The following is a 24,524-nucleotide window of genomic DNA, read 5'->3' on the forward strand; positions in this document are numbered from 1 at the left end:
CCCCACAGGTTTATCCCAAGGCAGCCTCATTTCATTTACACATCTGGATTCCTCTTCAAAGAGACATTTCCCCGTAGTTGTGCCATGCATTGATCTTAATCCCCAAATTTTCTCTGTTACGCACATGCATGTTCCTCTGTTACGCACATGCATATACTCTGCCTCCCACCTGCCTTGAACCCCCCTGTTTTCAAAGTCCACCTTTCGTTTAGCCATTTTTGGGGGGAGAGGGATAGCTGGAAGTTGACTGCAGGTGACTAGCTTCATAAGGCTGATGATGAGCGGAGTGGGGTAACAGCTCTCGCGTGCGGGCCCTCGATGGACGTGCAGTGCATTGTGGGACTTGTAGTTTTAGTGGTGTGTGTAAAATACCGTCGGGCCAGATCTAAAAACAATTTAATATTATCCTGTGGGCGAAAGATAATGCCACCGCGGGCCTTGAGTTTAACACATATGATATAGAGCATCTTAAAGCTGTGCTAACCGCATTGAGTAACAGAAGAAAAAGAATGCTAACTGCATTAAACAGCGGAAGAAGTCGAAAACATTAGCGACAGTCGGTGGAAATAGATATGTAGTGGTATGAGATTCAGAAACGGAGATAACGTAGACTGAGCATAGCTGTAGAATGTAAACATACATGCCACACTGCTGCGTCACAGAAACACGGACATAAAGGTTGAGACAGACACTGCCAGTACCCGCTACTAAATGCACCCTGTCCTGCTCCATTATGAATAATCGGCGAATAGATGCCAGTAATTATTGAATAGTATTTTTGCTTGAAATGCCCGTCCCTAACATTTACATAGTGCCAACACACTAATGATATAAACACACTGACAATTTTTCAAATTGAGACGATGAATTAGTCAACTGTGTTATGGGTTCAAGTTAGACAAAGTTAGCATCAGTTGGCTTAAAGCCCTAAAACATCTTGCTGTTTATAAATTCAGAGCAATTTTTGGAGAAGAGGAGGCATCTTCAGGTTTGGACTCAAGTTCCATTCTCTGTTAGTTTTAAAATATGAAACATTAATCGTGCAGTATCCCAATACCATGTAGCGGCAGATCCTCCTCTCCCTCTGTATTTACAGTATTCAGTTTAGGCCGCCGATGCCCATGTCCACTAAAGATGAGCATCAGAGACAAAGAATTTTAACTGCCTCTGTATTTTCTTTTCACGTTTTAATCACTCTGTCTCTTTTTCTCTGAGAGGGGGGCCTCAGAGAGTATTTAGGCTCTGAGCAAAAACCCTGTGAACGACATACACTCGGGGGTAATCATGAGACTCGGTTTGTTAAGTTTACAGCCTGCCAAGCTGTTGCTCCTGCACTGCTCTGTGAACAATGTCGCAGCTGAAAAACAAAAAAAAAGCACACACTGCCACACTAATGATTGAGCTGCTGATTGAATGGTGCATTTGACCTAACCTATTGAGCCTAGTTTGTGTGAAGTGGGGGGCATGGAAATATTTCACCCACAAAGGGGGGCCCCGCAGAAAAGTTTGGGAACCACTACTGCACTAGAGCCACATTTCTGTTTTAACATGTTACATGTCAGTATTTTGAACTTAGCTGTCTTGCGGTGTTTAGTCATAGTAACCACACAGTTTCCAAAGGACAGTGTAGCACAGATGATGTGAAAGGCACGCTGTAACTGTTTCCCTAAATCAAGAAAACAGCAGTTTCAGTGTCTGGTAACAGGGAACTGATTTTAAAAGTTGTGTCAAAATTTAGGAGAGGTTTCAACTTACATTAGGTAGACATCTGTGTATTAAATAAGCCACAAATGCTACAAAGAATACTCTGAAAGTGACAGAGTGATGAAAACAACCTCAACAGAGAACAATTTTAACAGCCCTGATATTCCGAGAAGCATCTTTTAGGGCACTGATGATACTTTTTCATCAACAAATAACATTATGAACACCATGCTGTCACAATTTGAAACTTACTATAAAATGAATTCAGGCTAGCAGATTTCTTTGTGCGTCCAGTAGTTAGTAAGAACATTTTATCATATCACACAAAAGACTTATAACTCATGCTGATGATTTATATTTCATTTACAGCTTTGTTAAACGTGTTGATGTAAGATTGTATGGAGAGTTGTTTCTTTTATTTCTCTTTCTCCTTTAAATCTATCAATCAATCCTTTTTCATATAGCGTCAAATCACAACAAACATTATCTGAAGACACTTTTACAAACAGAGCAGGTCTAGACCGTACTCTATGTTAAATTATTAACAAAGACCTAACACTAAGACAGGATAAGAACCAGACTCATGTTAGACAGCCATCTGCCTCGACCAAGTTGGGGTTGAAAAGAGGGATAGAGGGAGATGAAGAGAGAGAGAGAGATGATAGTGATGGGATTGATAGTAGTAGTAGGTGTAGCAGCTGGAGTCTGGCACACCAACAGTAGCAACTCTGAGGAACCTACAAGACAAGGGAGCTCAGGGACTCCAGAAAGGTCTATGATTGGTAACTTTAATGGGACAAAGAGGGGAGAGATAGGATCTCAGTATGTCAGTTCCCCGGCCGGTCTAAGCCTATAGCACACATGTGTCAAACACAAGGCCAAATGTGGCCCGCCACATCATTTTATGTGGCCCGCGAGAGCGGGAGCATTGACCATAAGCCACATCTCCCACAATGCATTTTGATTATGTTACCCGCGAAATGACGGCATCCCACCAGGAGAGTGCAGCGTAATCCACAGCGGTATTTACTACAGTGACAACAGGTTGAGTCTGTAGAAGTGCATACAAATGACCCCAAAATGTCCAGGAAGAGAAACGTTGACTCAGATGGCAGTTTCAGACGACAGTTTGAAGACAGATTCGGAAGGGGAGTACATGTTTGTGCTATAAAGGGCTGAAAAGACTAAAATTTGACTAAAACAGGCATTTTCGTTTAAAGACTAAGACTAAATCTAAAATAGCTGTCAAAATGGACACTGGTTACAACTGGCTCTTTGAGGGAAACCATAATGCTGATGTGGCCCTCTTTGAAAATGAGTTTGATACCCCTGCTGTAGCAGCATAACTAAGCCAGCTGTAACCATACACTGTATCAAAAAAGAAAGTTTTAAGCCTAATCTTAAATTGTGAGGGTGTCTGCCTCTTGGACCCTGACTGTTAGATTATTCCAAAGGAGAGGTGCCTGATAGCTGATCAATGGTAGACTAGTAATACATTTTAATGCTATACCATTCAGGAAAAAAAACATCAATAACTGTGAGGGGCTGGCTGTTGATCTTAAATACTTGAAGAGCAGTCACTTGAGCAGTCAGGCTGGAATAACAGGCAGTGTCAGGTTCTCAACCTTTCTTGTGTATGTTTAATCAACAACATTGATGACCTTTATACTCAAAACTTAAAGTTTAGAAGTAAGTCATAAAACAATCTGACCATTGAACCAATTTAAACATTACAACCTCCATGAAGTGGACACCTTAGAATAATTATAATGATAATAATAACTTTATTTATATAGATAACAACTCTGTATTGTCCTTGGTCCCAGGTTAAAGGCAGGCACATTCACAAGCATGTATTCTGAAAAAAAAAAAAACTTCATTCAACACATTTTATTTTTCACTTCTGTAGAAAAGGGTTAGTGATCAATGATGCGTCACTTGTCTTAATCGCGAGAGAAGGATTATGAACCACAGTCATGATTCTTTGGAAGAAACTCTCTTGATGTGTCTCACGTAACGCTCAGTCTGTCCTCTGGTCGTGTTGTTTACTTGGGGATATTAGTTGTGCATTAATAGGTTTCCGATCTAGCTGTAAGTGCTCTGTGGTTTTACTTCTGTTCCTCTGAATGTGAGCTGTTCATATTTCCTCACAAATGGAAACCTCAGCTTTGTGTGGGAAAGGGATATTGATTGAAGGTTGTTTCATAACCAATCATTAGAAAGTGTTTAGAAATAACCAGTGTCCTGACTTTAACTCTAAATGAACATTCTGTTCACTTTGTCAGGTTAACTTCTTTTAGAGTCTTCAACATAAGCTGCCTGCTACATCTTAATAATGAGTGTTTAATTAATGATGTCCTTTAACTTCCTCTTACAGAGTGGTAATGTTGATGGCGACAACATGACAGAGCTGCAGGCCGCTCTGTCGGAGAGGGAGGCAGAGATCCTACGACTGCAGGAAGAGCTCAAGGCCTCAAGAGCCAAACAGACAGGAACAGTCACACAGGTCAGTTTTAAAGGAATACTTCACCTAAAATATGATGGAGTGACACTTCACACCAAATAATGTGGCTGACAGAATGGCAGGCAGCAGCATCATTTTGCTCACTTTTATTTGGAGAAGTCCTGCGACTGAGCTCAGATTGTTTTGCTTTGGTCAAGAACACACGGGGTAAAGATCAGTACTAGATTTCTTTCATTTGTACAGTTCAAATACAGTATGAGAGTGTGCCTGAACACTGGGACAGACTGGGATATGATTCAAAGTTTAGACTGAAAACAAACAGCCTCTTCCACCAGGTGGTCACCTTTCAAATGGATTGATTTACCAACCGGTTTCTTCATCTTCAAAGTCATGAAAGGTGTGGGCAGCAGACCACAAACATTTATAACATGGATTTATCTGAACTTCTTGTTTTGGATCTAACAGAAAAAGGACCAACAAGGTTCAGTATTTCACTTAATGGTTATATTGCAAAGCTTGACCTCATTCATCACACTGATGTGGATCTAATAGAAGCTGTATGTCAGAAAGTGACAGCTCATGAAACAAAATTGGGACTTCAGAAGCTTTGGTTGAACTTACCAGGTTTATGTTTAAGAACACATTCAACATCAACATGTTTTGTATGTTACTCATGTGATCATGATTTCCTTTTCTCTCCTTTTTTTTGCCTCTGACAGACTGATGTGAAGGAAAGCCCTGCCACACCGACTGTGAAACAAGAGAGTGAGACGATTAAGAGAAAGTCAGGAGGAAGGAGAGACACCAGGGCATCAGTCAGCAGTCAGGTAAGCTCATGAGATGACTCTCCTCAAATAGGAGAATCTTTATAGGATGGGTGTCTGAGGTGAAAATATATCACATTGATGTGCTTTTCTTTATTTCTTTAAATGGCAGTATACCTTCCACTGCCTTCAAGAAAAATAATGACCCATTTTTTAAAAGCTGCTGGAGTAAAGATGCTTTAAGATTGTTATTGATTACCTCGTCATTTTGGTATATCAAGCAATCTTTATTTGTATAGTGACAAATCCATTCCGCCATTTTTTATTTTTATTTGTTTCTAACTTTTCACATTCCTCTTCAGTGTAGTTATAATTTGATTTAATGCTGGCCCTTTTTTTCTTTTTTCGGGGGTATAAAGGCTTTTATTTTATTATTTCTTAGTTTTAGTGTTAGTTTCAGTGTTTATGTAATAAAGGATACTTATCAGGGGGGAGAACCAAATGTGCCAGATAAAGTATTGTATATTAAAAACTCAAGACATCACACAGTTTTAAAAAATGTATTCAAATATAAAAGATGCACAATCACAATCGCAACCATCGACAAAGACATGCATCATATGTACAAAATAAACGAGCATGGATGAACATATGAGATCTTTTCTCTATAGTTTTAATGATTTCGATCTTCTTCTTCTTCTTCATCCATACATCCATCCATCCATCCATCCATCCATCCATCCATCCATCCATACATACATACATCCATACATACATACATACATACATCCATACATACATACATACATACATCCATCCATACATCCATACATCCATACATACATCCATACATCCATCCGTACATCCGTACATCCATCCATACATCCATACATACATCCATACATCCATCCATACATACATCCATACATCCATACATCCATCCATACATACATACATACATACATACATACATACATACATCCATACATACATCCATACATATATCCATACATCCATCCATACATCCATCCATACATCCATCCATACATACATCCATACATACATCCATACATACATCCGTACATCCATCCATACATCCGTACATCCATCCATACATCCATCCATCCATCCATAAATACATACATCCATACATACATCCATACATCCATCTATACATACATACATACATACATACATCCATACATACATCCATACATACATCCATACATACATCCGTACATCCGTACATCCATCCATCCATCCATCTATCCATACATCCATCCATCCATCCATCCATCCATACATCCATCCATACATACATCCATACATCCATCCATACATCCATCCATCCATCCATCCATCCATCCATCCATCCATCCATACATCCATACATACATCCATACATACATCCATACATCCATACATCCATACATACATCCATATATCCATACATACATCCATACATACAAAGCTTTGGTTTGATTCTAATTTCAGGTGAAGAAAATGTTTTTTTTTTTCAATCTAGTTTTGGTTATTTTGTGGGTTTCTGTTAGCTATAATAACCTTGATTCACACCCTGTGGAAACCTTATGGCCTTCGATGTGTTCAGACAATAATTTCCCTTGAAGGGGGATGACAACCAGTCCACCAGTGAAGTTTTGTGTAGTGCTTTAATTTTAAATGCGATATTTGTCCTGCAGACACTGCATTGTTTCCTTTACACTCTTGGATATCTCTGAATTGAAATGCTGAAGACGGAGAGGAACAAAAGCAGAGAGCAACAGAGAGTAGCTGTGATAAATAGCTTGTAAAAATTGGCCACCTGAACCTTTTTAGATTTCATTTGCTCAGCAACACTTGCTCAGGTGTGGATCCTCTGGCTGTCATGTCTGCTGACCTCCAAACTTTGTTAACACAGACATACCTGTCTGCCCCTCTCTTTCAAGTGACCCATGATGTGACCCTGAACTCATTTCGTTTTGGTCCCACAGGGCTCAGCTGGCTTCCCGTCAGTGTTGGACTCCTCAGAGATTTCCACAGAGAATGGCAGGACAAGCCGCTTCCCCCGGCCGGAGCTGGAGATCTCCTTCAGCCCTCTGCAGCCAAACCGCGTGGCTCTGCGACGCCAGGGAGAGGAGAACGCCGTCACTGTCAAAATCACCCGCTCAGCTCGCAAGAGGAAGAGCGGAGAGATGGAAAAGGTAAGAAGCAATCACCTGGAACAGCAGTAGAAACAGGGTTTACATCCAAACTCAGATATTATGTGGGATGTTTTTAAGTCTTGAATTCATAAAACATTCTCAACTCTTCTGCCCTTTTGGGGACACATTTCTTACCATATGTGTCCAACTATGAAAAATAACGCAAGTTATAAAACAACAACGTTCACCTCTAGGTTTCCTTGAATAAATCCCCCAGGGAGTGGAAGAAATTGGCCTTTTTAGTTATTTTCAAAGATGAAAGTTCAGGTTTTCAGACATGTTCTGTGAAGAAAATGTCAGTGTGGAACCTTTCCCTCAGCGACCATCAATCCTGCACCGGTAGTGCATGATTGTTTTAAAAGTAACTTCTAAGAATGGGGCGAATGCAGTCTGACAGCAGTTGTACATTTGGCAGTCTTACACCAGCACATGAAACAGTCAAACAGTTATAATACATAATTTGATTTTACATGAAGATGGAAGTCTTTTATGCTTAAACTGCCTTTTCTGATTCAGCGATTTTTAGCTTGAAACCTCATGGTGGTGCTTTTTTTATGGTGAAGCTTTTGCTGCTTAAGTTATGCATATGACTAGGTATGTCCCGATCCTGATCTCAACTATCGTATCGGAGATGATCTGGATGTTTTTTAATTGATCAGTGATTGGCATTTGAGCCGATCATCTCATCCCATCATTCACGTCTGCTGTCACTGAACACAAGTTGCAGCTGAAGGCTAACTCGTGAGTGTAATTGAGCGTTCTGACTTCGCTTAACTGTGTTTACATAAGGAGAAAATAATAAATGGGCCATTGATGTATAACTCAAGTTATGATTTATATTTTATTGTAGAACTCTGTGCAACGCCAGACACCTTACAGATAAAAGTCTATGCTCTAGGCACCCTTACGGTAACTCTCCAGGGACATACGGTTCAAAAAGGCGAAAACATAAACCAAACACAGGACAGTCTGTTACATTAGCATTAGCAACTTCATGGCTAGCAGCAGCTGCCGTTCTCTATACAGGCATGCTACTCGGTAGCTGGTGGCATGCAACCGGGCGTGTTTCAATCTTGCTGTAACTCCCAATATTTACACTCTCCGTGACGCAGCCGGATCAAGCGGCAACCTCCGGTCTCAAATTATGAAGCCCATACGGAAGTGTTATAAACTGCAGTTCATTGAGCGTCTGCTTGAAGCTGGCAGCAGAAACACCGGAAACCACATACACACTCATTCAAAGAAGCACCTCCAATGCTCCCCATTCAGCACCAAATCCACTTCAAGATCCTGCTCATCACCTACAAAGCCCTCAATAACCTCGCCCCCTCTTACCTGACCGACCTCCTCAAACGCCACTCCCCATCTCGCTGCCTCAGATCATCAGATGCCAACCTCCTGTCACCAAGTCCAAGCACCCCACCTTGGGGGATAGAGCCTTTGCCATCACTGCCCCCACTCTCTGGAACTCTCTCCCTCCACACATCCGCAACTCTGACTCTCTCCTCTCATTTAAAAACCACCTCAAGAGCTACCTGTTCCAAAAAGCATACAACACATGACCTTTCCCCCCGCCCCACCTCTGTCCCTGTTTTGTTTTATTTATACGTTTTAGTTTTTAGTTTTCACCTTATGTAAAGTGACTTTGAGTATTAAGAAAAGCGCTATATAAATTCTATGAATTATTATTGTTATTATTATTAAGACAATCTTTACAGCAATAATAAACATGTTTACAGCCTGGATCAAAAAACGGTTTAGGTGAAAGAGCTGATTTCTCTATAGTAGGGATGACCACAATTAATTGATTATCGATTAATTGATTGATAAGAAATTACTCGAAACACGCATTTTTGTTATCAATTTTCTGTCACGTGGAACAAACATCATGTGGTCTCATTTTACACTCAGCTATCAGGGAGGTGTTTAATGTTTAAAGTATGTTTAGATGTGAATCAGCTGACTAAAGGTGTTCCGCACAGCGGAGATGCTCTGCTGGCGGCTGCGCGTCAGGTCTCCACGTGCGCTTTTTAAAAAGAGGATCAATACAAAACTGCTGCCAACAATGACATGGACACAAAGGTTCACAACTATAAACAGGACATTTCCCACCTTTGGATACGAAGGCAACAGACAGGTGGAAAATTCAGGTATACTATGTTTGCAGACCAGCAACATCAGCTGGACTGATTATGACCCGGTTGCTCTCCCGACTGACACCTGACCGAATGCACATGTTTATTTCTCTCAATAAGAACGAGTAGACAGAAAACTGTGAGACACTGTGAGTCTGAAGTAATTTTCTGTTAGTAGTCTCAGCCTTCACTTTATAAGATTATGTCCGCGTAGAATATTTTTATGAGCCTGATCGTTGATATTCTGCGTGTCAAACATGTACCCGTATTCAATCCTGTCAGTTATTTGCATTTTGTTGCTGTAGAAAATATTATTTAGGGGGAAAACAACGTATTTGGCCATGTCTTTGACGTAAGAATAATAATGTTTTTTTTATCAATTAATCGATAATTGATCGTTAACATTTCCAAAAATCGATCACGGAAAATAGTTCAAATGTACATCCCTACTCTATAGGCACACACTGTACGGGGGGTGTATTTTTTTCTAACACAACAGTTCAGAAGATATTAAGATTATGAGCTTTGCCCAAGTAAGGACATAACTGACTTGCCAGACAGGCGGGAACACTGTAGCTGTTGTCAAAGAGGCTCAAAGCCTGCCTCTTTACCTCACACTAGCTTGACAGACATTAGGTTGAGTTCAGCATTCCAAATATGGCTAGCAGCGACGATTGGCTTAAAAACAGCACTTCAGAAACAGATGGGTGACGTCACGGATACTACGTCCATTATTTATACAGTCTATGAGCTGGATGCTACCATTGTGACTCATACGCTGTCTCGTGAGTGTTGCGTTCAGAGCAGCCTTGGATTTATGTGTGCTGTAATGTATGCACACCACTTTTGTGGGTCTCATACAGCAGAGCTTGTAAAACAGATTGAGTTTTGAATGGAATAAACATAGGACATATTTTAGTTATTTATTTAATAACTTATTTTTGTTAAAGGAAAAAAAAACATCATGCAGCTCAACTCTCTTATTGGCAAATATTCAATATTAAAAAATTGGATCGGGGGCAAAGAAGCTGATCAGGACATCCCTTGTCTGTACAAGAGAAAAAGCAACCAAGTTCAGCTCATATATGCTCTCTAGAAAGTACAGTCACATTTCTGTTTTTTTATGTAGTTACTGGCCTTCTACCAAGATCAGTGTGCAATTCCCTGAAGCCCAAAGACTGCTGTTGGCATACTGTGTCGGCAATGTGTGACAAGTACAAGTAACAAGGTCAAAAAGCCAACCCCGTCCGTGCCATTTGGAAACGGATAAAACAGTCCTCATCCTGTGAACTGCTGGATACCACGGCTGTTCTGTGAAACCAATTGCATGTCACACATTGTTTTGAAAAAGTAATCACAGAAACAGACCAAAGAGGCTCCATGAAAACAAGAGCAGCCGTTGAGACTGGTGTAGTGTTGCAGCCCTGTTGGGCGAGCAGGGTGAAGGTATTTTTCAGAACACTGTCTTGCTGGAATTCGATTAAACGCAGTGGTCGAGCTGCACTTATGTTAATTTGTTTGTTTCGACTAATGCAAGGGAAGTAGGCTAATGGCTCAATTACATCTGGCTCCCAAAGGCATGTGTTACATGCAAGTACTGAAACAAGCGAGAGCAGACACACAAGCAGCTCTGGCAGAAGCATGCTTTTTTGTAATGAACTCGCAGAAACATACACATACAGCTCTGGGAAAAAGGGAGCAACCACTGCAGCTTATGTTCTTAACGCTGCATCGCTACATGCATGGAAGCAGTTTTATTCCAGTATCTGTTGAAGGTCAACACAGGCACACTTAATGCTACATCCAAGCGGCAACCTCCTGCCGTGAGAATTAAAGCCAATGTGGAAGTGTTAAAACTGCAGTTCATTGAGTGTCCACTTGAGGCTGGCTCCGGAAGTACCAGAAACCACATACACACCAATTCAACAAAGACGATCTTTACAGCAGAAATAAACATGTTTACAGCCTGGTTCAAAAGATGAGTGTAGTCTACATACGTAGCTCATTTCTCGATCGGCACACACTGTACTGGGTGTGAATTTTTCATAAGGCGGAAATTTAAAAGATATTAATATTACGAGTTTTCCATTATGAGAGGCACAGCTGACTTGATTGACAGGCGGGAACACTGTAGCTGTTGGCTAGGATGCTCAAAGCCCGTCTCTTTACCTCGACAGAAGTTAGGTTGAGTTCAGCATGATCCAATCTGACGGTTGGTTTCAAAACAGCACTTCAGAAACAGATGGGTGACATCACGGATACTACATCCATTATTTATACAGTCTATGGCTCTACTACACAGATGTAAACCTGCACAGATGAAAGTTTCAAAAAAGTGTATCATGATTAAAGAGTAACTACTTAACCTAGATTTATTTTGTAACTTTCAAAGAACAAATAAGCAAACCATCAAATCTTTAAATATGAAAGATAAAAGCGAGGAGTGCTTACATAACACCAAGTCATTGGAGTAGATATAAATTATATAGCCTTATGCAAACATGCACAGATGGGTCATAGAAAACAGTCTCATTAATCATAGATACGCCTCACAAGGAGAAACATGGGTTTCACTGCAAACATATCCACACCCATATGCCCCCACCCCACCCCCACCCACCCACCCACCCCAGAGAAAACACTGCAAACAACCTCCCACATAAAGGAACACATACAGGGCAGGTACAGTTCACTTGTCACATCCTGGTTTGACCCTCCCTGTCTGCTTGGGTTAACACTCACCAAATCAGACTCCTTTCTTTCAGAAATATGTCCTTTTTTGTTTTCTGTCTCAAGAATCTGTGAGCAGGTTAGAAGTAAAGTTAATGAAGAGGTTCTGTTTAATAGGTATCCTTGTTGGCTTTACCAGTTTAAGAATTTAGGATGATCAATTCTAAAATATATGAAAAACATGAAATCACAGAGAAAAAGAAAGCATGTCCAGTCTGTTTTCCTAAAGCCTCTTTCAGTTTTTCCTGTGGTTTTATGCTATTATTAAATTCTTTGCTCCACTGTACCAAATATAGCTCTATTCAAGCATTGCTTCTTGCACTGCATTATTATATATCATCACCAGTGCAATTTAAGAATGTTTGCTGTTTTTTTGTCATCTTGTAAACACTGAATTTCTCAAGTGTGCTGTCAAAGTGCTGATGTATTCTGAAGGCTGATTTATACTTCTGCGGCCCCCCCTACGCAGCAGGGGCTGATGCGGACATGAGCCCCACATACTTGTGCATCGATGTGTTTGTGTCGTGCAGCAATTCTCCACCGAAACACTTGAGGGCAGTGTGGTCTCTCTGATAGCCGGCCGCCTGCTTCCGGTCCCGCTACGATCTCTGTTTACTTTTCCAAGGCGATTCAGAACGTGTTATGTTAATCTACAGCTGATGTTGCTGTTTATCATACATACATGATTACATGAAGAATAGAGAGGAGGAGATGAAATACACGGCCGATGTTCGTGATCCCGGAAGTGCTGTAAATGAGGGAAAGACAATGCTGCTGAGCCACCAATCACAGGGCTTGCGGTCCGCGTTGGCTCTACGGGGAGTCACATTTTGGAGGAGGTGCACGTCTGCTATGTGCGTAGGCCACGGCGTAGGTACGGGAGCTACGCGGACCCTCGGCGTAGGCTACGCCGTTGATTCAACGCAGAAGTATAAATCAGCCTTGAGTGCTAAGGCATGACAGTATCTTAAACTGGCAGATAAGTCTTGCATATACTCAGTGTTTAAAAGACTACTGCTAATTAAATACCAATTTAAAGTTACTCAACTGCAATAAACTATGGACTTTTTTTTACTTTATGAACCCAAAAAATGAAAGATGATGGAGTAAGACAAACAAACAATAAATACAAAAACATTAAAAAACAAAACAAAAAAACTACTGAATACTGACATGCCCTCGTCAGAATAATAAGGCTGATAAGGCTTTGATTTTATATGCACACAGTTTTCTGAAATTATGGCCACTAAAAAATTTGAGGGGCACACAGAAAGCATTGAAGTCAATATTAAGTAAACTTTTGCGTAGACTCCTAAAAAATGTTTTGATCTAGTTTAGTTTCCATGAACTTTTCATGCATGTTTTTCTAAAGTAATCCCAAAGAGAACGTGATCATTCTTAAGCCTGATTCGAAATTGACGGCGTAGCCTACGCTGTCGATCTGCGTAGCTCCCGTATTTCCACAGAGGCCTACGCACGTAGCCGACGCACAACTACTCCAAAATGTAACTGTGCGTTGATGCAACGTGGACCGGAAGCTCTGTGATTGGTCCGCTCTGCAGCTGTGTATTTCCCCCATTTGTAGCACTTCATGGATTCCCGCACATCGGCCGTGCATTTCATCTCCTCCGACGTGTCCACTCTATTCTTCCCTGTAATCATTGCTGTATCAGAAACAGCAACACTTATCAGCTGCTAATTAACATAACATGCTCTGAATCACTGTAAAAAAGTAAACAGAGCAACCGGACTATCAGAGAGACCACGCTGCCCTCAACTGTTTCTGAGGAGTATTGCTGCGCGACACAGACACATCGACGCATAAGTATATAGTGCTCACATCCACGTCGACCACTGCTGTGTAGAGTCGACGCAGAAGTATAAACCAGCCTTTAGTGGCTTATTGGAAAACTACAAAACGTATTGCGTATACAAAACAATACTTCTTAGGATGACAAAGTTGTACTAAGTTTGTTTTTTTCAAGAACTTTCCCAGCTCCACAGGAGACTCTAGTACAGATACAGAAAGGGCTCCATAAACTGAACATCTTCCCTCTTCAATATTTCAAAACTTTCAGTGGTGAAAGCTGTGTTAAGATTTTTTAGCACTTGTTCTGTGCTTGTTCTGACAAAAGCTCATTAGCTGGGACATATTAGGCTACATTCATGTCACAAGTATTCCCAATTCTACAGTCTTTTGATTCAGGCTCCATCAACTCCGCTGGTATGACGACATTTTCTCTTTTGATACCAGCAGTGGGAGTACTTATAAGGGGGGTGAAAGCTTTGCGATGAAACCCCAAAGTGATTCCACTAATGACTGCTGTTCTGCTGACTGAGCCAGGTTCTAGAGAGAGAACTGGTACAGGAACAGGAGGGAGGGACAGGAAATCAAAGACCCACAAAAAGTAGGTGTTTTGTGGGGAAGCAGTTCTACAGCGCATCTTAAGTGATGTGGTGTTACATCACATTTTTATTCTTGGGATCTGGGGCACTCAAGTCAGCATTTATGAACATGAACATATCTCTTTTTTAAAGGCAGTTAAAAAAAGACTAAAAGGGGAGATGCAAGAACCAGGCGAATTCTCTGGGTATGAGATACTGTTTGCATGCTAAAGCCCAAATGTTTCTTCCAGTGGAAAAATAGACTTTAATGTTTGATTGCCATGTGTCAATCATTTTTCAATGAAAGAATGGTTTCAGCTCTGTAGAGATGAATAGCCTGTTTTAACAAAGCTGTATTTCCACAGCTTTTATGTTGCAGTTTCTATTTTAAAAGAATTGGCATGTACGTCGTATAAACACATGAGGGACATTTCAAAGGAACTTCTAAGTGCCAAAATCCTGAGGGTCAGAGTGTCAACACATTCTGGTTACCCTGTCAGTCTTTATATAGTAAAAAGTAGGGATGTCCAGATCAGCTTTTTGGCCCCTGATCCGATTTTTTAATATTGAATATTTAAACATAAGACAATTTAGAAAAGCCCAGATCTGCTCCGTTCCAATAGTTGATATCAGGATCCGGACATCCCTGGTAGAAAAGGGGAAAAGTGCTTTCACCAAACAGTGATGAAAGGTGAGTTTAAAGGTGACATATCATGCAAAATCGACTTTTTAATGGCTCTCTACCTGAAATATGTTTCCCTGGCATGTCTACAAACCCCCCGAGAATGAAAAAAATCCATTCTGCCCCTGTTTTGATTTCTCCACCTTTCTGTAAATGTGTGTGAAACGAGCCGTTTCAGACTTCCGTGTTTTTGTTCCGTCACAACAATTCCCGGTCTGTCACAGAGTCAGAGCTCGGAGCTTGTTCAGCCCATAGACTGTATAAAATACAACTCAACCCCTCCTCTGTTTTTCATTCCCTGCACACATGTGTGCTAACAAGGAGCTTAGGAGGGAGGCATTCTAGTTGTTGGCTGTCTTAATAAACACAAAGGTCGGTTTTACTCCCCACGTCTGCAGATTTGAAGATCTAGTGGATGATTTTTATTTATCATGGATAAGTACTAGCGCTAGTTAGCATAGCCACATAGCTACATGTTAGTAGATGTGTACCAAGACACACCTCGATATACTGACAAATAAAACAACAAGAAACACTAAATCTATGACCAATCATTCAGAAAGGTCCTGCTGCAGGCGCCTCTCCGTCAGGATCAGATTCTGGATCAGATTCAGAGGGTTGAAGTAACGTGATCTGTGAGCAGCCGTGTATATTCAGCCAACATGTAAACATTAGATCAACGTGCCGGCACATCCACTTCCTGAGGGGGCGTGGTCAGAGAGAAAACAGACCGTTCTGAGAAGGGCTGAAGAAGAGGGCTTTTCAGGCATGCCAAAATCTGATTTCAAAGTGTTTTTTTGAGCATAAACTTTAAAGACATGTTTTGGGGACCTCTTAGACCAATATATATTGATGGAAAAAGTGTGAAATGTCACCTTTAACACAAAGAGAAATGGGCAAAGACAAATTGAGGAAAAGAGTGCAGAGGAAGGTGGAGGCAGCACAGTAAGAATAAATCGAGAAAGATTGGTTCAGGGTTGGGGGCTTGGGGAGAGGAACAAACTGGAATACAACAAGACAAGGAGGAAAGATAGACAGCAGAGGGAATGCAGCAGTGGAGTGAGGAATAAAGAAAAAAAAAATGGGGTAGAAGTAGGAGAAAACGGAAGCTAAAAGTGTCAGACAAGCAGAGCTGAGGAAAAAGTGAGTGAGTAAGGGAGTGATGGAGGGAAGTCAGATGGAGAGATGAAAGAGGGGTGATCGTTGATAGGGTGGTTAAATTGGAGCAGAGAGTAAAAAGCAATGGTGGAGGGTGGAAATGGAGCAGGAGGATCTGATATCACTTACATTTTCCACTGAGGAAGCGAAGATGTGAGCAGAGTCTAACTGCATAGTAACACACAGATCCATTAACACCACATGTAATCTCACTTCATCACACATTCACATGTTAAAATTAAGATTTTTATGCTCACTGTATTACTTGAAAGTTGGAACTCATCCACTGCCAACAGATAAGAGTAAACCCAAATGACTTTAATATAATGTTTGGGATATACTTACCCCTTTGCGTCATCCCATACATACAAAACCCACACAGTACAGAGTGACACAGCCTGTACTTACTGAAACCTACTGTCCCCCTTCACACGGTATGTCATTGATCGCAGCTAGCTCTTTTTTCCATCTCCCACTCCAGTTACTCAGCCTGTAGTCCAGGCTTTGTACTGACTGTCAGTGCTCATCAACATTTAAGACGAAATAACATAATAACTGTGTGGAAATAACTGTTAATCTAGTCTGACTGTCTCGATTTATATTAAGAGACACAGTAAAAGCGTGTGTCATTTTGATGTTTTGATAGCATTACTATATGTGGTGGAGCATTTTGACAGATGAAGAATGCCCCGAGCTCTCTGTTAGATTATTCTGGGTTGGCTGTTTAAAATGAACGTGACAATCTGTGACAAAATCAAGCTTTGACTATGTCTCTGTTTTAAGAAAAAAACATTTGTGGCATGTTGTCCCTGAACCCTTTTAAGGCCCTATTAAGGGATAGTTTGTTTTTTTCTTGAAGTGGGGTTGTATGAATTACTGCAATCAGCATGGTCTGCTGTGTTTGTGGATGTTTTCACTGCCTCACCTTGATGTTAACAGTCCTTTCCATTGGGACTATGCTTGTATCTGCACAAAAACCCTGTGTTCCTCTGCATGGTGTGCAATGAATGAGGTCAGTATGTCAACGCGTTTGGTCAGAAAGAGCCGTGGCCAGCGTACATTTTAATCAAGCACTTAACCCTCAAAGACCTAGACAGCCGGCGGCGGCTACTTGTTCTTAAATGTTTGATACGTTTTTTACCGCTAATCCTATCAACAAGCTCTAAAAATTCAGTTACAGCAGACATTCTCAGCTTTCCATTGATCTAACATGTGTCTCATTCAGCATATTCAAAATAAATTCAGGAGAGTCTGGCGCCCCCAAAGATGGTCTAGGACTTTCTTTAGCTATGTGTGGTTTTCTGAACTGTTAAAACAAAGGGTAGCTAGCTCCACTGAATGGAAACATCAATGCACAACAAAGCTCCACATCTGCTCTGATAAACTTCTGATGGAATTGATCAATTGGAACCGGTTCTAAGTTGGATCCCGTTTTCGATTCCCACCCCTAGTTAAAAAGATAAATGGATGGAAAATCGTACCAAACAACTGCAGCAGTTTCCCCCTGACTCTGTCGGCCAGTCTCATCTGTTGAAGTTATATCACTGTCCTCGGGCTCAAAATTGTATCCTCTTGATCCGTATTTGCGATCAATGAAATGATCTCGGAAGGCTCACTGCACCTCATGTTTGGTGACCTGCAGCACCTGACACATGCTCTGCTGCAGGTGATAAGAGAGAGAGAGGTCCTACTGCACGTCCCTCCAGTTAATACATTGATTAAATCCTCTTATAGCATGTTTTAAAAGTTATGTGCAGCTTAGTTGATGCCATGCTTCACTGTCTTTTTGAAGGCCATGTCATTAACAAACCGTGTCCAGTTTTATAACCAAGCATAGTAAATCTATAACCTGACCTTATAACAGCATTAACAGACAGATGACATAACTTCACAGTAATGTCATGTATCTGTTATCCGCCACAGGTACAGCGTCATTTTGTGGGTAACACTGAAGTGTGTTGATGTGCACGTAGCAAAAAAGGACCAACAGTCTGAAAACTCGGCAAACCTAGTCTCAAAGCGAAAACGGACCACAAAACTAATAGTGCTGGGAGCAGAGAAGGGGGATAAGAAACAGAGGGCAGAGTGATGCCAGGGGCAAGACAGCTAGACTCCTCTGTGTCATCCGTTCCTTCACCCTCTGCTCCGATCATGACCGTCTGGGTCAAGAGTGATTTGGCCAACTTCACTGACAGTGGTTAGGTTTCGTCACAACCTGCTCAGCTGCTACCTAAGACGCCCTGTTGACCTGGGGTTATTAAAGTAATGTGAGCAGAAAGTACACTTATGTGTTCTCTGACTGTAGACTTGAAATACTCTCAAAACACAAGAAGGTGAAGAAAGTCATTAGAAAGTGAGTCATGGGTAAAAAATGAGAATAAGCTTGGCTGATATAGAAGTGTGGCACTGAAGTAAAAAAGAACAATGCTGTAGAGAGGCTTTTAAATGGCTGTGTTATGATGGTTGAGTGCCCCGTGGTCAATAACTGTCAGCTATTGTTGATGGATGATGACAATGCAGGGGTGACATTAAGCTAAATTTGCAACAGGTCTCTTCTTCTGGTTGCTAGACTTAAGTGTTGACTTCTGGCTGTGAACCCTTGGTTTTAAAAACATAGGAGCTTGAGATAAAACCTGCGCTACAGTCAGTATCCACGGCAGTGACAGCAACGAAGTGGTCTGTGCCGGCTCCTTTCAATGATGACATGCGCGTGGACACAGGCACATTGACGCAGTAGCAGTCATTAAAGAGATGACAAGAATCACTGACAAACCCCTAGTATCACAGGAAAATGTGCTGAAAGTATGTAACATGATCTCATTGGCAACATTACTCGTAAGACAGTATATTGGAATCAGCTGGTCTGGAGTCTGTCAATCATTTATCGGGGCAAGGGGGCCAGTTATAATGTTGAGCCCTGCTCTGTCAGTGAGCAAAACTGAAGTTCATAATTGGTTATTGAATGTAAACTCCACTTTGGGTCGACCTCTTGTTGGTAGGTTTGTGTTTATAAATTGCCTTTGGATATTCATGAGCAGTGTTGCAGCACAGTTATGTAGTACAATACTGCTGCCTGAGGGTGTTTCAGACCATTTAAAACAGACTGATAGAGCCTCTCTGCCGCATTCCTTCACTCAATCTCTTTATCTGCTGGAGCATCTGCCAGCAGGTACTTGGCCTATCCTTGATCCAGCCGAGAGTCAGCAGGGGCACAGGCAGAGAGCGAGTTCACCCCTGATTAATGGGACCACACTTAATAGAAGCTCACAGGGGTCAGGGAGAGAATGAGAGTCAGAGAACGGACGGACATAGTGAGGTCTTCAGAGATCTATTTCTGACTTGCAGATTTGCATTTATTCAGGTCAGTCATCCGAAGACAACAACCCATCCATCCCTCTGTTTCCTTCTGCAGCCCTTAAGTGATTGGAGAGAGTAGATGAGTATTTATGGCACGTGAGTTTCCTCTTGGCTGTGTCTGTGATGCATCGGCACAAAAAGGAGGAAGTGATTAAGGGAAATATACCACATTACATAAGCTTATGTTGTCATGGAGCCAGGATGTATTCCTTTAAGTACCTTTGATTTAGCAGTTACACAAGAAACCTTTGACTTTTGTCTGTAGCTGCATTAGTGACTTGTAATAGATAGTAAGGTGGAGTAAAACTGCTGCTGATAATTGCACTTATAAATCTAAATAGTAATTTATTCTTTCCTCAAAGCACATTGTGAAGAGAGATCTCTTCAAGTGGAAGTGTGAAACAGGGAAATCATACTTGAAATGACAAATGTTGTTTTGAGTGTGTCCCTTTTTTCCCTGGGGTTTAACAATATTCAAGTCTTGTAGTTTCTAAGTCACAGTCAAGTGTTTGGATTATGCAAATAAATTTAAAAGGTGGAGATTGATTGTTATATATTCTGAAAATGTTGTGATAGCCTAGCGTGAATTAAACAGTTCTACGTGAAAAGAATGGGTTGGTTGATGTCACTTGGTAAAGTGTTCCAGGAAGTCCCCAGATTGCTGGTTCGATAACACAAGCCGGGATGAACAGTGCTGAAGTATTTGTATGCAAGTTGTGCAAGGATAGAATAATGCACTGGAGCACTCAATGGAGTTCATCGATGTACCTGCAAAGATAAGTATTTCAGTTTTTTCCTCATTTAACTGTAGGAAGTTGTAAGCAAGCCAGTCCTTGATATCATGAATACAGTTCTGTAATCGGGTCATGTCAGTCAGATTTTGAGAAGTGAGTGGGAGGTAGATCACATCATCAGTGTAACAGTGGAAGGAGATGTTGTGAGTCTGGATGGTTCTTCCTAATGGAAGCATGTTGAGACTGAACAGGGGTGGTCCTAAAGCCTGATTTATTCTTCTGTGTCGAATCAACGGCGTAGTCTACGCTGGAGGCCCACGTAGCTCCTGTACCTAAGCAGAGGCCTATGCACGTGACGTGAACCTCCTCCGAAATGTAACTACACGTAGAATCGACGCGGACCGCAAGCCCTGTGATTGGTCCGCTCGGCGGCATTGTATTTCCTGCATTTACATCACTTCCGGGATCCACGCTCATCGACCGAGTATTTCATATGTTTCAACAGCAACATGTATCAGATGTAGATTAACATAACACGCTCTGAATCGCTCTGTAAAAGTAAACAGAGATCGTAGCGGGCCGGAAGCAGGCGACCGGCTATCAGAGAGATGGCGTTTCGGCAGAGAATTGCTGCGTGTCACGGACACATCGAATGCAGAAGTATAAACCAGCCTTAAGACTGAACCATCTTTAAAGTGTTTCAAGCTTTAGTAAGTGGACGTTTTGCATTGGATTGCATGCCTTTGCTAGTTATTGCTTTTATTGTGTAAACATAATGTAGCACACAAAAAAGTAGTTTTTTTCAGTGCTAATGGAGCTTGAAAAAACCTACACTCAAATCTCCAACAACCCTTTCACTGCTTCCACGTGATAACAGTTGTTTTTGTTCCTTGTAATGCTGACAGAGCTGTGTTTTGTTACACATAGCAGTGGCGCTAACATGTACATGTGTACACACACAAACACAAGGGATATAAACACATTATGCAGGCACATGCATGTTAATATCGTCCCCCAGCGATAACATCATTTTGCTTTACTGTGGTAACACAAAATGTTCATGAATAATATGAGCATGAAGGCTGCATGGAGTAGTGGGACACCGGGGTCTAAAAGTGCTCAACAAAGAAACTCTACACCGCATATCAGCTTTAATGGTTACTTCATACCCAATCCCTGCAGGACTGTATAAACTTTTAATGCTTCCTTTCAAAATTACATGAAATATTAAACCCTGTCAGTGCTTTCATTTTGAATCAGTTTGAATACACAATGACAAACTCAGTATCTAACAGGAGATGCAAGAGCTCATACTTTATGTCAAGGCCAAAGATATGAGTGCTGTGAACATTTCTGTGATTATGTGACTCCTCTCCTCATCCATGTTGTCTTTATTGGCCTCTAAAACTCTGACCTGTTCACTCCAGGCCTGGCTCCGCTCATTACGACGGTTTGTTGTCATAGTCAAGGGAAATACAATGCAGTGATAATACAGAGTGTTTTATTCTGAAAATTCATTGAACGTTTTAATTTTGGTGCCTGTTAGATCTGCTCTGTTGAGATTCATTCGTGCTGCAGCATCCAGCAAAAATAGCAGTCGTATAGTTCATAGTTGGGTATCTGAACCGGAAGGCTCTGGGATCTGAGATGGACCAGACACGTAAAAGCTAAAGACAAGAAAGTTATTTTGGGAAACACACTGAGTCACTTTGTGTTCGTCAGTAACAAAGGATCAGGGAGATCAATATCATTGTCATATCTTTCCTGTAAATACAAAGCTAAAGCCAGCACAGCAAGTAAGCTTAGCTTAGTGTGAAGCCTGGCTTTGTCCAAAAATAACTTGTGGGAGCATCGATTTCCTTTGTTATTTATTTATTTTTCGATAAATACTTTTCAAGAGTTTCAAGTTGCACCTTCTTGAGATGATGTGCAACGTTTTTGGCTATAAGATCAATCAATCAATCAATCTTTATTTGTATAGCGCTAAATCACAACAAACATTATCTCAAGACACTTTTACAAACAGATCAGGTCGAGACTGTACTCAATGTTCAATTATAACAAAGACTCAACACCAAGACAAGGTAAGATCCAGTTCCCTCTTAGAGACAGGACTCAGTGTGATCTCATCTTAATCCACCATGAGAAGAGCACCTCACAGTATTTAGAAAGTTGCAGCGGCAGGGACAAACTTCCTTTAACAGGCAGAATCCTCGAGCAGAACCAGACTCATGTTAGACAGCCATCTGCTTTGACCAAGTTAGGGTTGGAGAGAGGGATAGAGGAGAATAAGATCTAACTTCCTATAGGCTCCACTAGGTATGGCATCAGCTCAAGGACGTTGCCTAATTACCTTGGGTCAAGAACGCTCATTCCAACTTAAAGAGGAGATCATTTAATTTATATAATTCATAAAAATGATCGTTCATAAAATAAAATAAAAGTAATTTACCTATGTGATTGGCCTGTATTTTTCAGGAGTATGTAGCGTTGTATTATCAACACTGATGCTGAATTTGTGCCAGTTTTTCAGAGTGACTTCTTTCCATGCATTTTTTTTTCTGTTCAAGCTTTGTTAGCTCTTTAAATTAAGTCCATACGGGGAAAAAAAAAATTGTTGTGCTGCTGACCGTGACAAACAAGTTTTCCTCCATTCCATTCAAGGTCTTTTACATACAGGGGTGGGGAAGAAAGCAACCATGTTGTTCTAATCTTGATGGAATAAAAAAAATGCACAATTGATTGTCACTCATGCATGTCAGGAGACATTTTGTGTAAGCAGTCACCTTTCTCAAACTGTGCAGTCGGGCACCTTCTGAGTCTCAGTCGGTGTTGCTTGCTGTGAGTCTGTTACAGTTGCCCTTATCACTAGAGTTCCAATGCATCACAGGCCTTTACCTGTTTTTAATTTTAAGCTTAGATATATATAAGTGCTCTTATATATGGCAGTGTTCTGATGTGAAGTAATGTTTATTGTTTACATGCAGAAAAGTCTCATCAGTGTCTCTCAGGTGTGTTTTTGACCAAGTTCTTTCTTTTCTGAAGACTCATATTTTCAGGAGGAGTAAACGACGAACAACACGAGAGGTACTTTTTTTTTCTCAATAGCATCACGTTTTCATTTTTCATTCTCATCCCCACAAGCATACAAACATTCCTCATTACAGCCTCCATCTTCACTTACCACTCATAATGCAGATACATCTTGCACCACACTGTAAAGTATTATGCACGGCCAGTTTCAGTGTGGCGGTTGCAGAACTATAAACTGCTTCTGACAAGGCTGCAAGCCTGAATCACAAAATGTCCTCATTGAGTTAGGAATTTGAGATAAACACAAGGTACTCGTGCTGAAAGAAAGGGTGAGCGCTTCAGTCAAGAAACCAGCCCCACTATCCCCTCTACTGATAATTTAGTAGCCTACCCCATGGCTGCTGATGTCCCACAAAGCCTAAGATAGAAAGGACAGATGGGCAGCGAGAGTCAGCACATCACTGGGGTTATCAAGTGGGCTCCTCCCTTCACCGATGTTTCCTTTAGTTAGGCCCACGACTTATTGAAGAGGCTAAACAGTTAGCTCTGGTGTTAACCAGAGCAACCCCCCTCCATGCCAGCTCTTGCTGTCCGTCATATCCACCAGCAGAACACCCCAATTTATTAACCCAACCTATACAGTACTGCCACCTTCAACGGACCCAGGCTCTGTACATGCAAGCTCCAGGTAGTTACATAGCGTAGCAATTTTGAAGAAATTAAGATTACGAGTTTTCCATGAGAGGCACAGCTAATTTGACTGACAGGCGGGAACACTGTAGCTGTTGGCGAGGAGGCTCAAAGCCCGTCTCTTCACCTCACACTCACTCAACAGAAGTTAGGTTGAGTTCAGCATTTCTAATATGGCTCCCACCAACGATTGGCTTCCAACACAGCACTTCAGAAACAGATGGGTGACATCACGGATACTACGTCCATTATTTGTACAGTCTATGGATCTACCTCTGCCCTAATGAATATTTCCCTAAGTCTGTTTTGGCCCACAACTGATATAACTCATCCAGATCCAGACAAGGCTTCAAGCCTGAATCACAAAATGTCCTCACTAAGTTAGGAAAGTAATACAAAACATTCCTCTCAAATGACACCAGATTTCTGCATTGGGCTAAAGTAATTATAACCAACTGTTTGGTTAATTGAGATTATGCCTGTCAGA

At 41.2% G+C, this 24,524-nt stretch overlaps 1 protein-coding gene across 1 annotated transcript in view; it reads left to right on the forward strand.

Moving 5' to 3' along the window:
* The window catches only part of LOC117811423 (kinesin-like protein KIF20B), a 66,570-nt gene that overhangs the window by 24,873 nt on the left and 17,173 nt on the right, over positions 1-24,524 (forward strand). The window contains 4 exon segments of the mRNA XM_034681681.1: positions 4,082-4,210; positions 4,888-4,995; positions 6,924-7,133; positions 23,360-23,401. Coding sequence (XP_034537572.1) covers positions 4,082-4,210; positions 4,888-4,995; positions 6,924-7,133; positions 23,360-23,401 — 489 coding nt within the window.

Source organism: Notolabrus celidotus, chromosome 4, assembly GCF_009762535.1.
Source record: "Notolabrus celidotus isolate fNotCel1 chromosome 4, fNotCel1.pri, whole genome shotgun sequence".
NCBI lineage: Eukaryota > Metazoa > Chordata > Actinopteri > Labriformes > Labridae > Notolabrus > Notolabrus celidotus.